Genomic DNA, 22,726 nt, shown 5'->3' with positions numbered 1-22,726 from the left:
GCCAATGAATTCTCTATTCGTCTTGGCTTCTACCATCCAATCAACTTGTGGAGCAGAAATCACATACAGGTTCTCCACCTACACAGATCTTTGTTAATTGCGGACTGTTCACTGTGTCTGTTCATTGTGTCGAATGTTCTGCCTCCAGCCCCTTCTGGCTCTTGTACGCCCACAAAAAAAAAATGGTTCAAATGGCTCTGAGCACTATGGGACTTAACAGCTATGGTCATCAGCCCCCTAGAACTTAGAACTACTTAAACCTAAGGACAGCACACAACACCCAGTCATCACGAGGCAGAGAAAATCCCTGACCCCGCCGGGAATCGAACCCGGGAACCCGGGCGTGGGCAGCGAGAACGCTACCGCGCGGCCACGATCTGCGGACTACGTCCACAAACGAGCGCCTCGCCGCCTGCGGGTGTTTCGCTACTCCCAGAGCACATTGATCTTGCGAGTTGCAGCGATTTAACTATCGATCAAATCCGATATAACACCATTTAAAATCATGCCTACTGAAATGAAAGCTTTTAACAAGTTATTGTTACCTCTGCAATGACACCACTTCGGCAGTGGTGAGAATTATTGTTTACGTTAATCACTCCACGCCCTCCCCTTCTTAAATTCCGTCCACAGCAGTCGAGACAGTCTCCAATATTGTAACAGCACAGAAGAGCACTTGCTTGGTGTTCTTTGTGGTTCGGCCGCTTGATGTTTGGCCCAAACGTGGCGCATCATCAACAGTTTTCTTCTCGCTTCGGTTGTGGTTGATGCAGTCGTAGACGGATATTTGACTCACAGCTTCCTCTCCATACTCTGACGACGTTTTTTTTTTTTTTTTTTTTCAAAGTCTCCGACATAACTTTGAGTTTCTGTGATGTTTCATTGCCCTATGAGACGAACTTTCGCACTTCCTACTTTGACTTTGTCGCAGAACACGTCTAATTTAACTTAGTGTGTTCAGTGGCACGTGGCGTTTCTCGATACATATTCCATAAGCATGCACAAGAGCGCATTTTGAACAAACGTTCCCGTTTGCATACGGAGCAATTCGCCGAACATTTTAGACAGAGCCTGTAATTTTTCCATTACATTGAGACGTAACACGCTGGTCACTTTTACACGAGTTGACAACCTGTACTTGTCTGCTGATGTTAACTGCGTGTGATGTGATTATTCGTCATGGAATAAGGCAGTAGTAATTTCTGGCTGATGGGTGAGGGCAAGGGGTATGGAGAGGGGAGGTGGCTGAGTTGAGACGCGACCTATTCTTCACCCCTGGCGCTGAAACATGTAAACAGCCAGGGGAGGGCCTGGAGTGTTTAACGTAAACAATAATTCTCACCACTGCCGAAGTGGTGTCATTACAGACGTAACAATAACTTGTTAAAAGGTTACATTTCAATAGGCATGACTTTAAACGGTGTTATATCAGATTTGACTGGTAGCTTAAACCGCTGCAACTCGCAAGATCAGTGTGTCCTGGGAGTAGCGAAACACCCGCGGGCAGCGAGGCGCTCGTTTGTGGACGTACAAGAGCTAGAAGGGGCTGGAGGCAGAACATAAAGACACAATGACGCGCTTGTTTAATCGTTTCGTAGGAACGGAAGTGTTCGCAGCCACCGCAGTTACCGTGCCTTCTGCACCGACACGACCTTCTGCTGCGATACGATCTTGTGTCAGCGTACAGAATCAGATGAGAAACAAACAGTGAATGGAAAAACAGAAGCCAGATGTAAGTATTACAACATTATGCACTGGCGTAGCGACTGCATTTCAATGAATGTCAGGTACGGTTTCCGCAAACAGACTTGAACGCCGTAAATATTGTGTACAATAGACCCCGCAAAGTCGATATCCAGCGTTGGACGTGTTGCCATCGAGTCAGGCGCAGCACTCCACCGTATATACTCTGGGAGAACACATTCGAAGTTGAAGATGCCTTCATTAAAAAGCAAGTCAAAGGCAAAGTTCTTCCTAGTCAAACAGGCGCAGTGTTTGCAAACGTCTACCAGCTTATGAGGAAAAAAGCTGTACTTGGTACCCCATTGAAACTAAAATTCACACTGAAATGAGTAGCCGAAGCAACTGGTATATAGGAAGACGGAGAAGAGCTTGAAAGGTCAGTTCAGATAATTTAATTAGCAACTCATTCGCCGCGTGGTCAATAATTTCTACATTACAGATAAATGAAGACCCACTTTGAAGTATTCATAAAAAGTTACTGAGTTTAATAAATTTTGAAGGAAGTACAAACACACTACGTAAAATTCTTCACACTCTTGGATTTAGATGGAACAAGACGACAAATAATCGAAAAGTTCGTCAGGAACAAAGTCTTATCAGGGCAAAACGAATTGCTTCCTTTAAAAGTATCCGAGAGTAGAGACGTGAGTGACGTCCAGCTGTGTATATGAATGTGACATATGTCCATACATGTCACACAGCACTGTACGGATGGAGTGACAATTCACTACAGGGTCTGTCGAAATTTGTTTCGAAAAGAAGCAGAATTATCATCATCCATGCTGCAGGGGAGCACAGGTTTGTACCGATTCCCTACTAAATGCCTGAACCTGGCCAGAAAAAAAGCGGATTATCACAATGACATGGACTGCTCAAATTATGAAAAATGTCTGAGGGGGAAATTAACACTTAATCTACTACATAATACTGTCCTCTTCATAGATAACGTCCTTACCACACTAGGCAACTGAGTCATGCTTCAGCATCAAAATCTACGAGGAGAGAAATGATCTCCTGTTTAACAGAAAAGGAAATTCCTTTCCACAAGGACATGATGAGACGTCAGTAGTATTCGTTGATAGAAATGAATAAACCAGGCCATATCATTTATAAAACAGATACTATTTAACCGAATATGGTCATACAGAATTGACGGCGTTTCTAAATGTACTGTGACAGATGAACAAATTTCTTCCATAAGGAAAGGAGACTGGAAGGAACGCTGTGAGCACGAAAATAAACTGAACAGCAGTATATTTCAAGTGATGGTTTACTGGACCAAGGGCTGGAGATGAACATAAATGTGGGAACTGGTACAGACTAGGACAACGATGGTCGTAGTGATGGAAGAAATACTGATTACGCAAGTGAAAATAACAGTGAATCAATGACAGTGCCAGTGGAAGTGAAACAGATACGGCTACTGAAAATGAAGAAACGTAGGGTGGAGAATTTTCTACATGTGTTTTTGTGTGGAAATAATGACAATGAGAGATCCATAGTATTATGTCACACGATGAACGGTATTACTTGTAATGTGCAATTGGATCTTTATATATTTTCTTAGCAGTGAAGCTACTGTTTACGATCAAATTGTACGTTTCACAAGGCTATGCTTCTAAAATAAACCCGCTTACTTTTTTTATGTATGATCGCGCCGTCTCCAGCCCTTTGCTCGTCCGCTCCGCTGCAATGCCTCTTCCCCTTCCTTGCATTTCCCCTCCTGCGCATCCGAGTGTCCTCCTCTGTTTGCATGAAGTGTTCGTCCAAAATCTATTAAACCTGTAATTTCTTCACAACCTACGACGAGGAAGAAACACCTACGCCTTTTACATCAGCGTACACGTACAGAGGCATCTAAGCTGACATGTATTGTTGCCCATACTCTCGCCTCTACCGTTTCATCTGCAACTGTCACAGACGAAGAAGTTGACGAAAGTATTGTTAATATAGTGTGTACAGTAGGTGTACCGCTTCACTGGTAGAATCTAATTACTGGCGAGATGCCTACCGGAAGATACAACCCAATTATGAGCTACACACACGTCATGCACTTGGGACAGACCTTCCAGATGCTGAATATCAACAAGTACAGGCAGCTGTTATGCGGAAGAGCGACAAGTCACATTTCGCACGCATTAATCGTGAATGGTTGGGTGGATGTTGCGAGCCACAAGTGTTGTTAATTTCATAATAATCACTCCAGCTGCTGTATATGCAGATTCTATCATCGATGTTACCGATGAGCTAGGTCAATGAAAAGTCCGTTGCTGTTATAACAGACAATGCTGGCTGTGGACAACATTTTACACCAAAATTCTATGTACCGACTTGACAGAAAATCCTAGGAAGTTCTGGTCTTACGTTAAATCAGTAAGTGGCTCGAAACAGCATATCTAGACACTCCGGGATGATGATGGCATTGAAACAGAGTATGACACGCGTAAAGCTGAAATACTAAACACCTTTCTCCAAAGCTGCTTCACAGAGGAAGACCGCACTGCAGTTCCTTCTCTAAATCCTCGCACAATCGAAAAAATGGCTGACATCGAAATAAGTGTCCAAGGAATAGAAAAGTAACTGGAATCACTCAACAGAGGAAAGTCCACTGGACCTGACGGGATACCAGTTCGATTCTACACAGAGTACGCGAAAGAACTTACCCCCCCCCCCCCCCCCTTCTAACAGCCGTGTACCGCAAGTCTCTAGAGGAACGGAAGGTTCCAAATGATTGGAAAAGAGCACAGGTAGTCCCAGTCTTCAAGAAGGGTCGTCGAGCAGATGCGCAAAACTATAGACCTATATCTCTGACGTCGATCTGTTGTAGCATTTTAGAACATATTTTTTGCTCGAGTATCATGTCGTTTTTGGAACCCAGAATCTACTATGTAGGAATCAACATGGATTCCGGAAACAGCGATCGTGTGAGACCCAACTCGCTTTATTTGTTCATGAGACCCAGAAAATATTATATACAGGCTCCCAGGTAGATGCTATTTTCCTTGACTTCCGGAAGGCGTTTGATAGAGTTCCTCATTGTCGCCTGATAAACAAAGTAAGAGCCTACGGAATATCAGACCAGCTGTGTGGCTGGATTGAAGAGTTTTTAGCAAACAGAACACAGCATGTTGTTATCAATGGAGAGACGTCTACAGACGTTAAAGTAACCTCTGGCGTGCCACAGGGGAGTGTTATGGGACCATTGCTTTTCACAATATATATAAATTACCTAGTAGATAGTGTCGGAAGTTCCATGCGGCTTTTCGCGGATGATGCTGTAGTATACAGAGAAGTTGCAGCATTAGAAAATTGTAGCGAAATGCAGGAAGATCTGCAGCGGATAGGCACTTGGTGCAGGGAGTGGCAACTGATCCTTAACATAGACAAATGTAATGTATTGCGAATACATAGAAAGAAGGATCCTTTATTGTATAATTATATGATAGCGGAACAAACACTGGTAGCAGTTACTTCTGTAAAATATCTGGGAGTATGCGTGCGGAACGATTTGAAGAGGAATGATCATATAAAATTAATTGTTGGTAAGGCGGGTTCCAGGTTGATATTCATTGGGAGAGTCCTTAGAAAATGTAGTCCATCAACAAAGGAGGTGGCTTACAAAACACTCTTTCGACCTATACTTGAGTATTGCTCATCAGTGTGGGATCCGCACCAGATCGGGTTGACGGAGGAGATAGAGAAGATCCAAAGAAGAGCGGCGCGTTTCGTCACAGGGTTATTTGGTAACCGTGATAGCGTTACGGAGATGTTTTGCAAACTCAAGTGGCAGACTCTGCAAGAGAGGCGCTCTGCATCGCGGTGTAGCTTGCTCGCCAGGTTTCGATAGGGTGCGTTTCTGGATGAGGTATCGAATATATTGCTTCCCCCCTACTTATACCTCCCGAGGAGATCACGAATGTAAAATTAGAGAGATTCGAGCGCGCACGGAGACTTTCAGACAGTCGTTCTTCCCGCGAACCATACGCGACTGGAACAGAAAAGGGAGGTAATGATAGTGGCACGTAAAGTGCCCTCCGCCACACACCGTTGGGTGGCATGCGGAGTATAAATGTAGATGTAGATCGTGATCCGTACATCACCAACATGGGCTGCATAGCGCATACCATTAACCTACTAAGAAAAGATATTATGGCTCTAGAAGTACTCCATGAACTTTACCGTACAGCTAAAATGATAATTAAATATTTTAAGTACAGACAAGTTCCCAATGCAACTCGACATGGCATGGACTCGAAAAGTCGGTGGAAGAGCCCTGCAGAAATATTTTGAGCCATGTAACCTCTGTAGCCGTCCATATTTGCGAAAGTGTTGCCGGTGCAGGATTTTGTGCACGAGCTGACCTCTCGATTACGTCCCATAACTGTTCGATGGGATTCATGTCTGGTGATCTGGGTAGCAAAATCTTTCCCTACAGTTGTCCAGAATGTTTTTCAAGCCAATTTCGAACAGTTGTGGCCCGGTGACAGGGCGCATTGTCTTCCACAGCATGAAGTCCATGAATGTCTGCAAATGGTCTCCAAGTAGCCAAATATAACCACTTCCAGTCAATGATCGGTTCATGGAAACGCAGCCGACACCATTATGGAGGCACCACCAGCTTACACAGTGCCTTGTTGACAACTTTGGTCCATTGCTTTGTGGGGTCTTCGCCCCAATCGAATCCTACCATCAACTCCTACCAACTGACATCGGAACTCATCTGACCATCCCACGGTATTGCAGTCGATTAGGGTCCAAACGATATGATCACAAGCCCAGCAAAGGCGCTGCAGGCGATGTCGTGCTGTTAGTAAAGGCACTAGCGTCGGTTGTCTGCAGCTATACCCCATTAACGCCAAATTGCGCCACACTATCCTAGCGGATACGCTCCCACGTTGAGTTCTGCAGTCGTTTCAGGCAGTGTTGCTTGTCTGTTATCCCTGATTACACAAATGCTGCAGCTCTCGGTCGTTAAGGGACAGCTGTCAATCACTGTGTTGTCCCTTTTGAGAGGTAATACTTAAATTTGGTATTCTCGACACACTCTTGACACTGTGGATCTCGGAATATTGATTTCCCTAACGATATCAGGACTGGAATGTCCCACGTGTCTAGCTCCAACTACTGTTCCGTGTTCAGAGATCTTAATTCTCGTCGTGCGGGCATAATCATCTTGGAAAACTTTTCACACTGACTACAAATGACAGCCCCACCAATGCACTGCTCTTTCATACCTTGCTTTCGCGATACTATCGCCATCTGTATGCGTGTATATCGCTATCCTACGACTTTCGTGACATCACTGTAGTGCAGCTTACCTATTGTCATCAAGTTATCTTCCGTTATGAATCTGGAATGCACTAAACGACTGTGAAATGACTTTCAATAATGATGGAGCACAGCAACCAATCGTCCTTCCCTTTGAAACTTTATTAAAACAAATCTAGATGTCGGCTAGTGCTTAGCCATTTATCAATGCACTATTTCATAGTTTCAATACATGTAGTCTTGAATGAACTGTGACAGAAGCTCGAACAACAGGTGACTGACATACTAGGACATGTCTTGAAACTATGAAATAGTGCACTGATAATGGCTAGGCACTAGACGAAATCTAGATTTGCTGTAATTTAGCCTGAAGGGAAAGGACGACTGATTGCTGTGCTCTATCATTATTGAAAGTCTACCTATTGTGTTTTTTGTACGTCAGTGGACACAAACTATGTTACCGTGTCCAATACTATTTGCCTATTGGCTTTATTTGTGCCATGGACGAAACAAAATCGTCGTTTGCATGTCTAAGAAGTTCATGTTATACAAGTTCTCGTTAAATTTCGAGCTTCTGTAAAACTTAGCCAGTCTTGGGGGGAGGGGGGTGGGTTGGGTTCTTTTAAATTTAGCAAGCTTTTTTCTTTGCTTCTGCAATAGTGTTCTGACCTGTTTTATGTACCACGGGTGATCAGTTCCATCTCTTATTAATTTATTTGTTATAAACCTCTTAATTTCCACCGATACTATTTCTTTTGCTATTTGTTCTTCCCTCAGTTGTTGAGCCCTTGGTTCTCGATGACCAGTAGCGTCACTTAAAACATTTTTGTACAGAGTACGGTCAGTCAAGACGTATCACTAGTCTCCACCAAAGAAATAAGCCCTAGTGCGGAAACAACCGGGCTGTCTGTACTCCGAGTGGAGATACATAATCTTTTATAGTGAATACAAAGTCTTCCAGAAGTTTTTGCTGCTTCTCATGGATCCTTCACTAGCTAACAACTTTTGAAGAGGAACGTTGTTGCTTAGTATAGAAAATAAACCTCATTCACTACCGGTTCCTGTATTTGCTGACGTTACAAATTCAAAATAAGGGAAGAAAGATTTAAGTTTGTCACCGCACTTGAAATACACATACTTTGTGCCATGAAATCGACCATGACCTCGCTGAAAGAACCATCCTTGCATTCATATTAAATGACCGAGTGACAAAAACGTAAAAACTAAATCTTAACTAAATCCAGGTTACGCGGGAACTGAGCACCGCTGAGTCCAAACATGATTCTGTTATCTTATCTCAATCACTATACCGCCTCGCTCAACGTTTCATTTTTAGCAAACAGCAATCTAGCAAAGAAAGTGTTGAAATTTAACCCAGAACAAGAAATGAATGTTTGCGAAAATAAACTCGAATGAGCCTATCCTTGTGCAAAACGCTTACAGAAACTAAAATTAGTCAAGTGAAAATGTCAATAAACTGACTTGTTCTTGTGATGCAATAACACAGATCACCACATCGGAGACAGGTAGTCGACGGTGGCCTGTTTCATTTCGCGCGGCGGATTTACAGCTGCCGACTCGGAACACTGGCCAAGTGCCTTGTGGCCTTTAGACGGTTTTGTTTACCCTCCCTAGCCTAGAAACACGGTACACGGTCAAAACACACCAAACAGAATCTGCACGACTCACAGAAAATGGTGTGCTCCATATTCTTTCTTCAGGGAGATGACGCTGTACCGTTAGGTAGAGTAAATACTGAGAGAATCGGACATTGCAATGAAAACTGGATAGCACCAGCAAGTGAACAACGCTGCATTGTGTACGAGCTCAATGGACTCTCTACACCCTGAGGACTTCCCTTCTCCCTGGTCAGCTATATTGCATCGTAGCCACAGTCTGTTTAAGATAGTACGGGGCATCCACTCAGCAAATTGTGCTCATATTTTTTACATACTCCTTTGCTTTCATATAAAATATGAAGATAATACCTAATAAAATTTTGTTTCATTTACTGAAACACTGCAAACCTCTGCATCAAAAATTAAAATAACTGTTTTGGACCACTGCCTGCTTAGGCAGTGTGTTCTCTGACACTGACCAATTTACTAGAGTTTACTGATTTATCACTGGATCGAAAGAGTGAAGTAGCTCCTGCTCCATATTTTTTATATCATTCTAATCATCGACAAGTAAAACAGTTTCGAGCCGTTGCAGCCACTAACTTGTATAGACCATCTCGAAATAGATAATACGTAATTACAGTTCGTGTTAAAAATAAATACATTTTATTATAAATTGTATGTGTTGTATTATTATGTTTATACCTCTGAACAGAACAAAATTTCGCCAAAGATTCCGCCAAACCATGCCACACAGAAAAACATCGCGACGCACAGGACGTGAAAATCTACTCTACGTTGTGTTTATCGGTGAGAGCTGGAAACTTGGAAACTGTTAAAACTGCGACATTTGGCGGCGGAGTGGGAATACTGGATTATCTGAATCGGTTGCATGCATGAAAAATTTGAAGAAATTCACATCAAACACGGCCGACATATTGTAACGGTACTCTGGGGCTGAACTCAAAATCTGTGAATGGAGCGTGAAACAGCATCGCAAAAAGCTTGATTGTTACCACTCTCAATTCAAAAGAATTCTGGTTGTCCGACTGTTTCGCTTAATAGCTTATGTCTTTTAGTGACAGAATATATCAACAAACAAATTTTACGAACTTCCAGCATGCTGGAGTAGCTCTGGGTCAGCAACTTCTGTTAATTAATACAAAAAATTAATTAAATTAATACAAAAACCAGTCCAAAGTTGCAAATTTTAGTTTTTTATTGACTCGATGGCTAGTTTCAGGCCGAGACCCATTTTCAGATCGCCGGCTGGTGTGGCCGTGCGGTTCTAGGCTCGTCAGTCTGGAACCGCGTGACCGCTACGGTCGCAGGTTCGAATCCTGCCTCGGGCATGGATGTGTGTGATGTCCTTAGGTTAGTTAGGTTTAAGTAGTTCTAAGTTCTAGGGGACTGATGACCACAGATGTTGAGTTCCATAGTGCTCAGAGCCATTTTGAACCATTTTCAGAACATCAGAACTTAGTCAAAAAGATATTTCCTAAGATGTGAAAACGGTGTCAAAAATATGCTACGAACAGTTACAGCGCATTGAGTTAACTATGTTATCTGTAATGGTAAGCGTAAGCGTAAGGAATGGCAGGCTTTCTGGAACAATAATGACACAAAATTATAGAACAATACTTCCGCTCATTTTGAGCCTAGATGGCTGCATTTCACAGTAGATAAAGGGGAGTTGTGATCATAGCTCTCGTGTTCTCAACAATTATACATAGAACTCGCAAAAAAATAACAAAATAGAAGTTATCTCACGAATGCGTTTTCAATACAATTTTTAGCAAAGAAGTGAATTCAAAGACTAATGTATCATACGCATCTTACTTCCCAAGATTATAGTTGTTGGTGACTGCTGAATAACGAAGCGGCCGGCTTGTGTTTCAGTCTTCCCATTCCTCCCGGTGGTGCGCTTCGCCAACAGGCAGTGCGCGGCGGACAACGGACTGAACGGGACGTGCTTCACCCGGAGAGAATGCAGCAACTACGGCGGTATCGCGTCTGGGAACTGCGCCAACTCCCTAGGTTGCTGCTGCGTCAGTGAGTACATTTTCTTCATCTGCAGCTGCTCAGCAATCAGTTGTTTACAGAGACTAATATTTATTACAGTTGGACAAGAACTCAGAAGATAGATGGGCTTGGCTTTCAAAGAAGGTGTCCCTAGATTAATATGAAATAATCTGAGGGAACAAGAGGAAACCAAAATTAGCACTGGCAACCAGGAGAGATGTTGCTTAGAGACTAAGTTGTCAGTGGGTTCTTATATACACTGAAGAGCCAAAGAAACTGGTACACCTGCCTAATATCGTATAGGGCCCCCGCGAGCACGCAGAAGTGCCGCAACACGGCGTGGCATGGACTCGACTAATGTCTGAAGCAGTGCTGAAGGGAATTGACCCCATGAATCGTGCTGTCCATAAATCCGTGATATGCTCAATAATGTTCATGTCTGGGGAATTTAACGGCCCGCGAAAGTGTTTAAACTGAGAAGAATATTCCTGGAGCCACACTCTAGCAATTCTGGACGTGTGGGGTGTCGCATTGTCCTGCTGGAATTGCCGAAGTCCGTCAGAACGCACAATGGTCATGAATGGATGCAGGTGGTCAGACAGGGTGCTTACGTACGTGTCACCTGTCAGAGTCGTATCTAGACGTACCAGGGGTCCCATATCGCTCCAACTGCCCACGCGCCACACCATTACAGAGTCTCCACCAGCCTGAACAGTGCCCTGCTGACATGCATGGTCCATGGATTCATGAGGTTGTCTCCATACCCGTACACATCCACCCGCTCGATACGATTAGAAACGAGACTCGTCCGACCAGGCAACATGTTTCCCGTCATCAGCAGTCCAATGTCGGTGTTGACGGGCCCAGGCGAGGCGTAAAGCTTTGTGTCGTGCAGTCATCGAGGGTACACGAGAGGCCTTCGACTCCGAAAGCTCATATCGATGATGATTTGTTAAGTGGTTCGTACACTAACACTTGCTGATGGCCCAGCATTGAAATCTCATTGAAATCTGCAGAAATTTGCGGAAGGGCTGCACTTCTGTCACGTTGAATGATTCTCTTCAGTCGTCGTTAATCCTGTTCTTGCAGGATTTTTTTCCGCCCGCAGCGATGTCGGAGATTTGATGTTTTACCGGATTCCTAACATTCACGGTACACTCGTGAAATGGTTGTACGATTAAGTCCCCACTTCATCGCTACCTCGGAAATACTGTGTCCCACCGCTCGTGCGCCGACTATAAAACCACGTTCAAACTCACTTAAATCTTGATAACCCACCATTGTAGCAGCAGTAACCGATCTAACACCTGCGACAGGCACTTGTCTTATATAGGCTTTACGACCGCAGCGCCGTATTCTGCCTATTTACATTGTATTTGAATACGCATGCCTATGGCAATTTCTTTGGCGCTTCATTGTACTACTGAAGCGTGATTTCTGCATTGTTAGTGTTATGTAAAATAATGTGGTCTCGTCTTTGGGATCGTAGTGAACAAATTTCATCCGTGATCATCGAAAATACACTGAGACACAAATAACGAGGTATGATACCACTTAGTTTCTCATTGCCGCGTGATAAAATCTGTATTGCTCTGGATTGTGCACTAAAGTGATATGTTAATGGTGTTGTTAGGAAGTCACTGCAAATGTATATACAATCCACTACGAAAACATCGTACTGTCATCATTTCTTGTGATTCTTGCTTAACCTCATGTTTAGCCAACTGTAGCATTAACGCCGCTGACTTAAGTGAGATAACGCTAGGAATAGTTTCCCGAAACTCTCCTCCAGCCCAGATATTTTTCTGCAAATTCCCATATTAATATTGTTACAGATGGTTCTCATTTTGAAATGGAGTCAGTGACAGCTACTGCTAGAACATAACCTAAATATCAGCAAGTACCTATCAGAACCAGGTCACCAATCAACGGACAGATCACAAATGCACATCCCCTCGGTCCATGAGGTACTACGAAAAAGATTCAGGTTTAGCACAGATCACTGGTACACAATAGAGGAAGAGGTACAAATATGGAATAGGGATACTGATAAGAAATACTAAATTTCTCGCATTGTAAGCGCTGTACTTCGGTTAGCTGCTTAAAAACTGCCTTCAGCACCTGTAGATTGCTGTGGGATGAATTTATATTACAGTTGGCAGCCATTGCCAGTGAGTGAAGCTGTTTTAATAAATTCACTAGGAGGAATAATTATTGTAGGTTACTGGTTTTCAATTTCGTTCTTGTCATAATACATCAATTATTAATATATTTTGTAACCACACTTTAAGCTAGTACATTAAACATTAAAATGGCGTGTTTGTTGTCGATTCACATATAGTTTTCGATTTTATTTGTGCTTCTGAATTTCAAGATGGCTGTGTCACTAATATGGAATACTAATGTTCCGTATTTGTACCGTACTTTCACTACCTGTTTTACTTATAGGAAGTGCTTCGGAAATGACCTCACAAGTTCGAAAGCAGTGGGATGAGTCTGCTATGCAAATAGCAATTAAAATGTTAGAGAAAAGAAAATGGACCACTCCAGAAATCTGGATGTTATAAATCTCGCACGCGAAACCATGTCAACACCCTGTGTCTGCCTCCTCATGGCTCCCACTAGATGCAACCGCTGGACAGATCTTTCATGAGTCCTTTGAAAGCCTGTTGTTCTGAGCAGCATGTACTTATGGATGAGGGAAAATGCACGTCCAGTAATAAACATGGACATCGCCGATCTGGATGGGAGGTCTTCCTCAAGAGCCAGACAGGAACTCAGCAGTCGGTGGGTTTAGGATGACAGAAAAATACTCAAACCCACATAGTTTCACGGATGCAGATTTCAGCGCCAGCAATGAAGCAATATTTAAGGATTTACCCAATGATCCAATCAATGAACCGTCTGAAGGAGCAGTGACTTCTAAAAGTGGAAAGGCTAATGTTGAAGGCTAGGGAGGAACATCTTGTAACACCTCCGCTTTATTGTATCCCGCTCGATCGGGATCTGAATAGCAGCCCAAATAATAATTAATTAATGTGACCGTGTACGTAATGGGGCTGGCAATCGGAATGGACTGCTGCGGAGTTGTTACATTCCATTTTGTCCTTCTCAATGCTGTAATAATGTAATGTCTGGTAACAAGGAGAACAGCAACACAGCTTCACTAACCAAGGACCTATATTCGTCTCTAAAACACAAGAAAAAGGAGACAGCCACTGCCTTCGTCATACATATTTAATTACGGCTAATCTCAGCACAGGCTTCTTCGTTATTCATAATCGTCACACGCTAAATACAATCACTGCAATCCAACACTGCAATCCGACACTGCAATCCAAATGATGCCGGCGCGGTAGACGCGAAATCAAAATAACGGCACAGAAATATCACTGATCACTCTCGTAATTATACTTTTTCACTTTCCCGTAGTATTCTAACACAAAGGGGTTAAACCGCGGCGATGGCCACTCCCTTTGTCGGTAAACCTTGCATTACAACAACTGCTGGCTTCCGCACAGCTCGGCCCGCCACACGGGAACTAACTTCAACTCACACTCGCTCTCGCAACCCGACACTATCGATTGTTTGTCCTATCGACCTGTGCCGAGTGCAAACTTATAGTAAGGGCCTACGGACCCCTTACAATCTGCTGCCACACCTGAAATTACACCTTGTCAAAACTCACCCGTTGCACAAATAAGGAAGAGGCCAGAAATGTAGGAGAGAAAAGCAGGTCCTTCAGCTGTCGTAACCTTATCTCGATACGAAAGATCTCTTGAAGTATCGACGACAGTAACAAATAAACCGGAGACAAAGAAGCAGAGGCCACCAAAGCCTAGGAACCACAAATCATCTGATTCTGATGATGATGTTTCTAGCGTGAGGTATGATTCGTCAACCCTCAGTAGCGTTCTGGACAACAGTGTACTGTCTAATGAAGATGGAAATTTTCTCATTTGCTCAGGAAAATTTTCGCAGGACGAGGTAGGTGAAGAATGAGTAATGTGTCTTATGAGCAAAATGTGGGCTCACACTAAAAGTGCACGTTACGCTAAAGGACGACATATGTTCGACTTCTTCTAGTGAAATTACTTAGAGTAAGGGATTTAATAACCGAAAATGGTATATTTCGTGAGTTTTTCTATTGTGTTCTTATGTTGTGTTTTTCTAATGTGTTATTATGTTTTGCAGCGTTTTCTTTGACAATAAATTATTAGACTTTCCATTATTTAACTTCAAGAAACTTAAAACGAATGCACTATTCCGTACTTGTACCCCATAAGCTAGAGTGTCGAAACTGTCAAACTCTGTCTTAAGTGTAATTTAGAAATGTTCCTAATGTAGTATGTATTCGAAAATAGAGGAAGCATTAAACTATACACATCAAAAAAAGTTTTGCATCACCTCGGTTCCGAGAGTTCCGGAACCTGTACAGAAAATTGGAATAGAGATCAACACAAACATCATTTCCGCCCTTTTTATTGCTCATGAAAACCACACATGGGATGTTATACCACCATACAGCGAGACCTTCAGAGATGGTGGTTCAGACTGCTGTACACACCGGTACCTCTAATACCCAGTAGCACGTCCTATTGCACTGATGCTTCCCTGTATTCGTCGTGGCATATTATGCACAATTTCATCAACGCACTGTTACTCCAGATTGTCCCACTCCTAAACGGCGATTCGGCGTATATCCCTCAGAGTGGTTGGTGGGACAAGTCGTCCATAAACAGCCCTTTTCAATCCATCCCAGGCATTTTCGATAGGATTCATGTCTGGAGAACATGCTGGCCACCCTAGTCGAGCGATTTCGTTATCCTGAAGGAAGTCATTCACAAGATGTGCACGATGGGGGCGCGAATTGTCGTCCATAAAGACGGATGCCTCGCCAATATGCTGTCAATATGGTTGCACTATCGGTCGGAGGATGGCATTAGCGTATCGCACAGCCCCTAAGGCGCCTTCCATGACCACCAGTGGCGTACGTCGCCCCCACATAATGTCACACCAAAACAGCAGGGAACCTCCACCTATATGCACTCACTGGACAGTGTGTCTAAGGCGTTCAGCCTGACCGGGTTGCCTCCAAACATGTCTCCGATGATTGTCTGGTTGAAGGCATATGTGACACTCATCGGTGAAGAGAACGTGATGCCAATCCTGACCAGTCCATTCGGCATGTTGTTGGGCCCATCTGTACCGCGCTGCATGGTGTCGTGGTTGCAAAGATGGACCTCGCCATGGACGTCGGGAGTGAAGTTGCGTATCATGCTTCCTATTGCGCACTGTTGAGTCGTAACACGACGCCCTGTGGCTGCACGTAAAGCATTATTCGACATGGTGTCGTTGCTGTCAGGGTTCCTCCGAGCTATAATCCGTAGGTAGCGGTCATCCACTGCAGTAGTAGTCCTTGGGCGGCCTGAGCAAGACATGTCATCGACTGTTAATGTCTCTCTGTATCTACTCCATGTCCGAACAATATCGCTTTGGTTCACTCCGAGAGGCCTGGACACTTCCCTTGCTGAGAGCCCTCCCTGGCACAAAGTAACAATGCCGACGCGATCGAACCGCGGTATTGACCGTCCAGGCATGGTGGAACTACAGACGACACAAGCCGTGTACCTCCTCCCTGTTACAATGACTGGAACTGATCAGCTGTCGGACCCCTTCCGTCTAATATGCACTGCTTATACAAGGTTGTTTACATCTTTGGGCGGGTTTAGTGACATCTCTGAACAGGCAAGAGGACTGCCTGTGATTCAATATCCACAATCAACGTCTATCTTCAGGAGCTCTGGGAACAGGTTGATGCAAAATATTTTTTGATGTGTGTATATCCCAAAGTATGTGCTACAGATATTTTATTTGCTTAATGTGAAAAAATGAGAAATTTATGAACAAAAACATAATGGTATTCCATATTTATACCAGTTACTCTACTATGGTCAGGAGCTGTACATCACACCCTCCTATCCAATCTGCGAAAAAGGGATTCTTTTATTGGTCCTTTTCATCTTTTCTATACATGGGTACAGTCAGATATTGGACAAGTCAGTATCCAAAGTGTTAGGTAATCATATGGCTGTGTGGTAATATAGCAATAGTGTTATTCACTACATGATACATTTACAACATTAATAAATGTACACAGATAAGATTTCCAATACACGTACAGTACCAGACTAATAATATACTGAGACAGCCATATACTTTTCAATAGTATACCTAGTTTATGGCCAAACACAAGAATAAATTTGCATGCTGGAATATCAGCAGACGAAAATCTTAATATCTATCTTAATATACTGCTTAGAATAGTACATTTTCATTTACACCATAGTATAATTAAAAGAAACATTTTTTAGAGTTTATTTAAAATTTATTACATTTTTTCTGATTTAATGCAATGTGATAATTTGTTATAAAGTTTTTAGACTGCCACGAGAGACCTATGTCACCTCAGTTATGTTTTTGTGTATAGGTATCCAGAATGTAATTCCATACTGCATTTTGTACTACATTTATGAACAGTTTAAATTTTATACACTAGTTGGTCTTCAGTGTCTGATATTTGTCTACACGACCTAGATATGAATCAGTTACCTCCTAAGCGAGGGCCAACCGACTTGCATGAAATAATATCCTTGGCCACAAGATAGATTTTATCATACTAAAACTGCCAGCTGCCAATAAGTGGAAATATCAAAATGTGATCTTTACCAAACTAATCAAATAGTGTGGCACAAAAGTTGTAGAGGTGCAAGAAATAGCTGTAAGCACACCTACTATAATTAGTACTAACACCTTTTCTACTACTACTATGGTACTAGTAATGGTAGTAGTAGTGAAAGTAACAATAATAATAGTAATAATAATAATATGAACATGTTTAGCTTCTGGTTGTTGAATTTAAGAAGTAATGTTATCCAATTTCTATCCAATTTTTAGTTTCTCCTTGCGTAATTATGGTGTGCCAAGGCTGTAACTGAGACAGACGGAACAGACAGAAGATGCAGTATTTTTCAGAAGGTCCACAAATTATGTATGGGAACTTGAACAAGAGATTTGTGTGTGTATTTCACATGGGCTTAACTCTAGTTTTAATTAAATGTAAATACACATTCCATCAATCTCGCATATTGTCAGTATGTAGCTATATTTTACGATGATACTGTATTATCTGTACAAACCAACTGAAACATTGTACATCATAATGCTCCATAGATTATGCAAGTGGTTACTAAATCTTACATTTAAAGAAAAAGATTTATCAGTTCTGATCTTGTATACTTATTAGCAAAAATGTTCAAATGTGTGTGAATTACCAAGGGATCAAACTGCTGAGGTCATCGTCCCTAGACTTACACACTGCTTAAACTAACTTTCTCTAAGGACAACACACACACACACCCCCATGCCCGAGGGAAGACTCGAACCTCCTGCGGGAGGGGCCGCGCAATTCGCGACATGGCGCCTCTAACCGCACGGCCACTCCGCGCGGCTGCCCGTTAATCACTAACCCACCGAATGCCTCAAGTACACCACTGAATTCATATTCTTCATACGTTTTACCTGCTACCCACTTCCATAACATACTATCCATTTCACAATGATTGACTCCCGACTTTTAAATCATATTCTGGTCACACTAAATGTTGTGCCTTTCTGGAATCGTGAAAATGTCTTCTTTTATTTGGTGCATGAATACTACATATTAGTTGAAAAGGGGGTGGCATACGTGGTAATATTTTAGAGAAAGCGTGCTTTCTCGACCATTTTTAGCGAGTGTCATTTTTGGGGAGATAGTAGTCAGACCGTAATTCAAGGAAAAATTTCCTATTCACGATTTAAAGATACAACCATACTCAACTTCCTGACGAACTGTCCCTGCTTTCCAATAAGTCTTTTTGTCCTACTCATGGCGGGTGTAGATTGCTGCAATGCCAGTGAACATATTAACAAGACGAAAAGTGTAAATTTAAGCTATGCTATTTCCTCTCACAGCTGTTATGTTTTTATGCATATAAATCTACATATAGTGGTAATACCACATCTTCAGTTTATTTGCTTTTGCTTTTCTATGGGCCGCATGCTCGCATGGGCTATGTTGCCGGACCTCTGAACAATATTTACACTTCATTGTTCATTGTTGCAGTGTTTACGTCGCGGTGTCCCATCAGGTAGCAAACAATCTTGTTCCCATTCGTTGTTGTGTATTCACGTGAGAGTCTCACGTGTGAGACAGTGCTCGTAAGGTAATTAGTTGCCTTGTACTTGTATGAAATCATACATCAGTTACGGCAGAGCTTCCCAATGTGTGGTCCGCGGACCCCTTAGGGGTCCGCCGGCTTTCTAGGGGGTCCGCGGCCACCTTTCACCAAATCGTGTATAATAATGAGTAATATTATTGAATAAAAATGTGAAAATCAAATTCATCACTATTTTTTTTCCTGCGAAAAACATGTGTATAGCACTCGAAAGTTGGCAATAACATTCGCTCTTTGCCAATAATATTTGACAGTCGGCAACACAAATCAAAACATTGGTGCGGCTCCCGCTGTCGGATGTTCGAGTCCTCCATCGGGCATCTGTGCGTGTGTGTGTGTGTGTGTGTTGTCCTTAGCGGAAGTTAAACTTAGGTTAATAGTGTGTGAGACTAGGAACTGATGACCTCAGCAGTTAAGTCCCATAGACTTTACATACATTTGAACATTTTTCTTCGGATTTCACAAAAACCACACACACACACACGACTGTTATGAAATATGCCTGCTCCTTACACAACAGTTGCCAAACAATGGAAGTGAACAGACCACAGACGGCAGCTTGTCAACAGCGAACAGTTTGGACGTGATGTCGATTGCTCTTGGAGGAAGGCAGCTCCAACGTGTGAAATGTCAATTACCAAGTAATATTAATCAGGCTATAGTATGTTGAACAAAGGGAGTAAATCCACTAGTAAGTGTCTGGATACAGTGGGAATTCAAATTGGATCGTTAATTTCAAGTTTTTTCTTTCATCTCTAAACCAAAGACTATTGATACATAGGGGGGAAGGGGGGTGGGAACATGGCACTTTCATTAAGAAGCTTTCAGTTCCCATGGGTTTTGCTCTGAAATTTAAATTGGGCTTCAGATACAAAAAGTTCAACGAAAAACCTGTCCTGTTGAAACATCACCAAGTAGCAGGAAAAGGAGACGAGTTCTTGCGGGAAATAAGTCACTTGCACAACACTGGGTTTATTACACTGATGAGAGTTGGTGTGGTGGAAATCATTATAGGGGTCCGCCATGGTTTTTCGACTGAAGAAAGGGTCCGCCAGCTGAAAGGTTGGGAGGCCCTGAGTTACGGAATTGTGGAAAGTCTATGATGATTAACGCCAAAGAAGGACAGGGCGCGAGCAGTTCCGTATCTCAGCCAATAAAGAGAACTTCTGAGTGTCTCGGTGTTAGTGAAAGTACAGTGAAGCGAATTTCGAGAGAATATAGAGAAACTTCGTGTATTGCATCACCAAAAATGAGTTGTGGCAGGCGACAGAAGTTTGTATTGGACAAGATTACACAGGGAGTCACAAGACGAAAAATCCATGGCTTCTGTGTGGAAAAGCAGTTTCCAACAGTGGAAACCGTTTACGGAAAGTTGAAGATTGAAGTGGAAGATTTTCCTGACATGAGTGAAACAACCCTTTGGCGTACTATTCGAAAATTGGGCTTCAAATACAAAAAGTTCAACGAAAAACCTGTCCTGTTGAAACATCACCAAGTAGCAGGAAAAGGAGACGAGTTCTTGCGGGAAATAAGTCACTTGCACAACACTGGGTTTATTACACCGATGAGAGTTGGTGTGGTGGAAATCATTCCAGAAAGTTTGGTTGGCAGGAACAAAGAATGCCTTACGCATCAGAAAATGTTTACGATTACAGAGGAAGGTTCAAGAGTAGAAAGACTGGAAAGAAGGATTTCAAACAAAAAGGATTATAATGTGCCACATTGGGGACGAAGAAGGGTTCGTACAAATTGCTGGCTTATGCTTTATTGCGCAAATAGGAAGTGCAGATTACCATTTTGTAATGAATGCCAGACAGTACGGAGAGTGGTTTAGGAACGTTCCGGAAAAAATACCCAACAAATATGCGATTGTTTTAGATCAGGCTCCGTATCATACGATGATACATCCAGTCTCACGAAATCTATCTACGAAATGGAGAAAGGAGTCTATGACTAAATGGATGGAAAGCAATAATACACATCATACGAGAAATTTACTAATGCTGACCTACAGGAACACGCGCGACCGCACTTCGAGGCGCAGGAACACCTTTTTGAAAGTACATTGCGATCAGTGGACAAGGAAATTAAACTTCTGTGATTGCTGTAGCGCACTGCTAATTGGACGCCATTGAACTTATTTGTGTGTTTGTCAAGAACAAGGTAGCAAAGGAGGACGAGAATTTTAAAATAAATGATACTTTACAGTTGTGTCGCTCCACTGTGCAAAGTATTCCCCAAAATGTCTGGAAAAATTCAGTGAGTCACATACACAAACTTTAAAACAGTCTTGATACAGCAATAGAACCGTTGCTGGTCCAAATAGACTACTGCAATAGCAGCAGCGAGACTTCAGCCAGTAGTGAAAGCGATTAAGTTAGGTTTTATTTCAGTTATTAATTTTTACTGCAAAATTTATTCGAGCTGTTCCATAAAAACACGGGAGAACTGCCGGATATCAGTAACTTCCTGCCACGATATTTCGGCGCAGAGTCTTCTGACCATCTTCAGGTGAATGCCACTGTAGTAGTACTGGCGAGTATGCGCTGAGCTCCGCTATTTAAACCCTTCCGAGGTGACATTGCACATTATTCGAGCTAATCGACTTTTCCGTTTACTGTTGAAATGTGCCTTACAAATACCCATGTATTGTGAGCTGCTTGCAGATCGAGCATTTATTTGCAAATTTCCCTTTTCTCGTAACAAAATCTGAACGCGGCAGTGCTGTACTAGAATGCGACTACGAAATTGCTGTTCTTCGCTGAAGAAAGGGAGCTTATTGTACAACAGTAGCGGCGGGCCGGTGTGACAACTATGTTCCACCCCAACCTCGCATATATTGCCGCTACTAAACAACTACTTTACAGAATCTTGACTAACAAACACAAGGAGTATTCATTCGTAAACACACATGATGTAAACAACAAAACTTCAAGCTCAACACCAGTGCCTTCTCCGTCGCAGTAGCACACCCACGAGAATCATCTCATTTTTTGGGTATATGGAACGAAAACTGAATCTAATCTAACAACGGTAAGGCCAATCGCAGCTTCTTGCGTTTGGCATGAAACGAGTAATCAGAAAATAACCAAAATCCGCCTGTGAGTAGATCAAGTTTGTATATTTAAACCGTGCCAAGGAATTTTTCTCATAATTACGATCTGATTTTCATGCGGCCTTGAAGTTGACACCCGCCTAAAAAAGGTAGAAAAAGCGCAGTTTCTCTTGCGCGTATGTCGCTCCCACTTCGGCTAAGATGTAATATCCACACATTAAATAAAGGTAGACGTTTCTGCGGTTCTGTCAAGTCATAACATTTTCGTAATGCAATGTGACCAGAATATGAGCTCAAAGTCGGGGGCCAATCAATATGAAATGGATGATAGGTTAAAAAAAAAAGCACTCCGTCTTCAGGCCACGAGTGGCCTACCGGGACCATCCAACCGCCGTGTCATCCTCGGTGGAGGATGCGGATAGGAGAGGCGTGGGGTCAGCACAACGCTCTCCCGGTCGTTAAGGTGGTATTCTTGACCGAAGCCGCTACTATTCGGTCGAGTAGTTCCCCAATTGGCATCACGAGGCTGAGTGCACCCCGAAAAACGGCAACAGCGCATGGCGGCCTGGATGGTCACCCATCCAAGTGCCGATCACCCCCGACAGCACTTAACTTCGGTGATCTCCCGGGAACCTGTGTACCCACTGCGGCAAGACCGTTGCCGAATGGATGATATGTAGAAATTTAATCTGCAATGCTTGACCTAGAGGCACCTAGTTCAAGTCCTAGTGATGCCAGAAATT

The 22,726-nt window shown here is 42.8% G+C and overlaps 1 protein-coding gene across 1 annotated transcript in view; it reads left to right on the top strand.

Annotated features, from left to right (window-relative positions):
• Positions 1-22,726, top strand: part of LOC126257846 (uncharacterized) — a 139,266-nt gene that overhangs the window by 8,319 nt on the left and 108,221 nt on the right. The window contains exon 2 of the mRNA XM_049955598.1: positions 10,530-10,682. Within this exon, the coding sequence (XP_049811555.1) occupies positions 10,530-10,682 (153 nt within the window). The remainder of the gene's footprint in view (positions 1-10,529; positions 10,683-22,726) is intronic.

The sequence above is a fragment of the Schistocerca nitens genome, chromosome 1 (assembly GCF_023898315.1).
Source record: "Schistocerca nitens isolate TAMUIC-IGC-003100 chromosome 1, iqSchNite1.1, whole genome shotgun sequence".
Taxonomy (NCBI): domain Eukaryota; kingdom Metazoa; phylum Arthropoda; class Insecta; order Orthoptera; family Acrididae; genus Schistocerca; species Schistocerca nitens.
The sequence above is the reverse complement of the archived record's forward strand: the minus strand, read 5'-3'. Positions and strand labels throughout refer to the sequence as shown.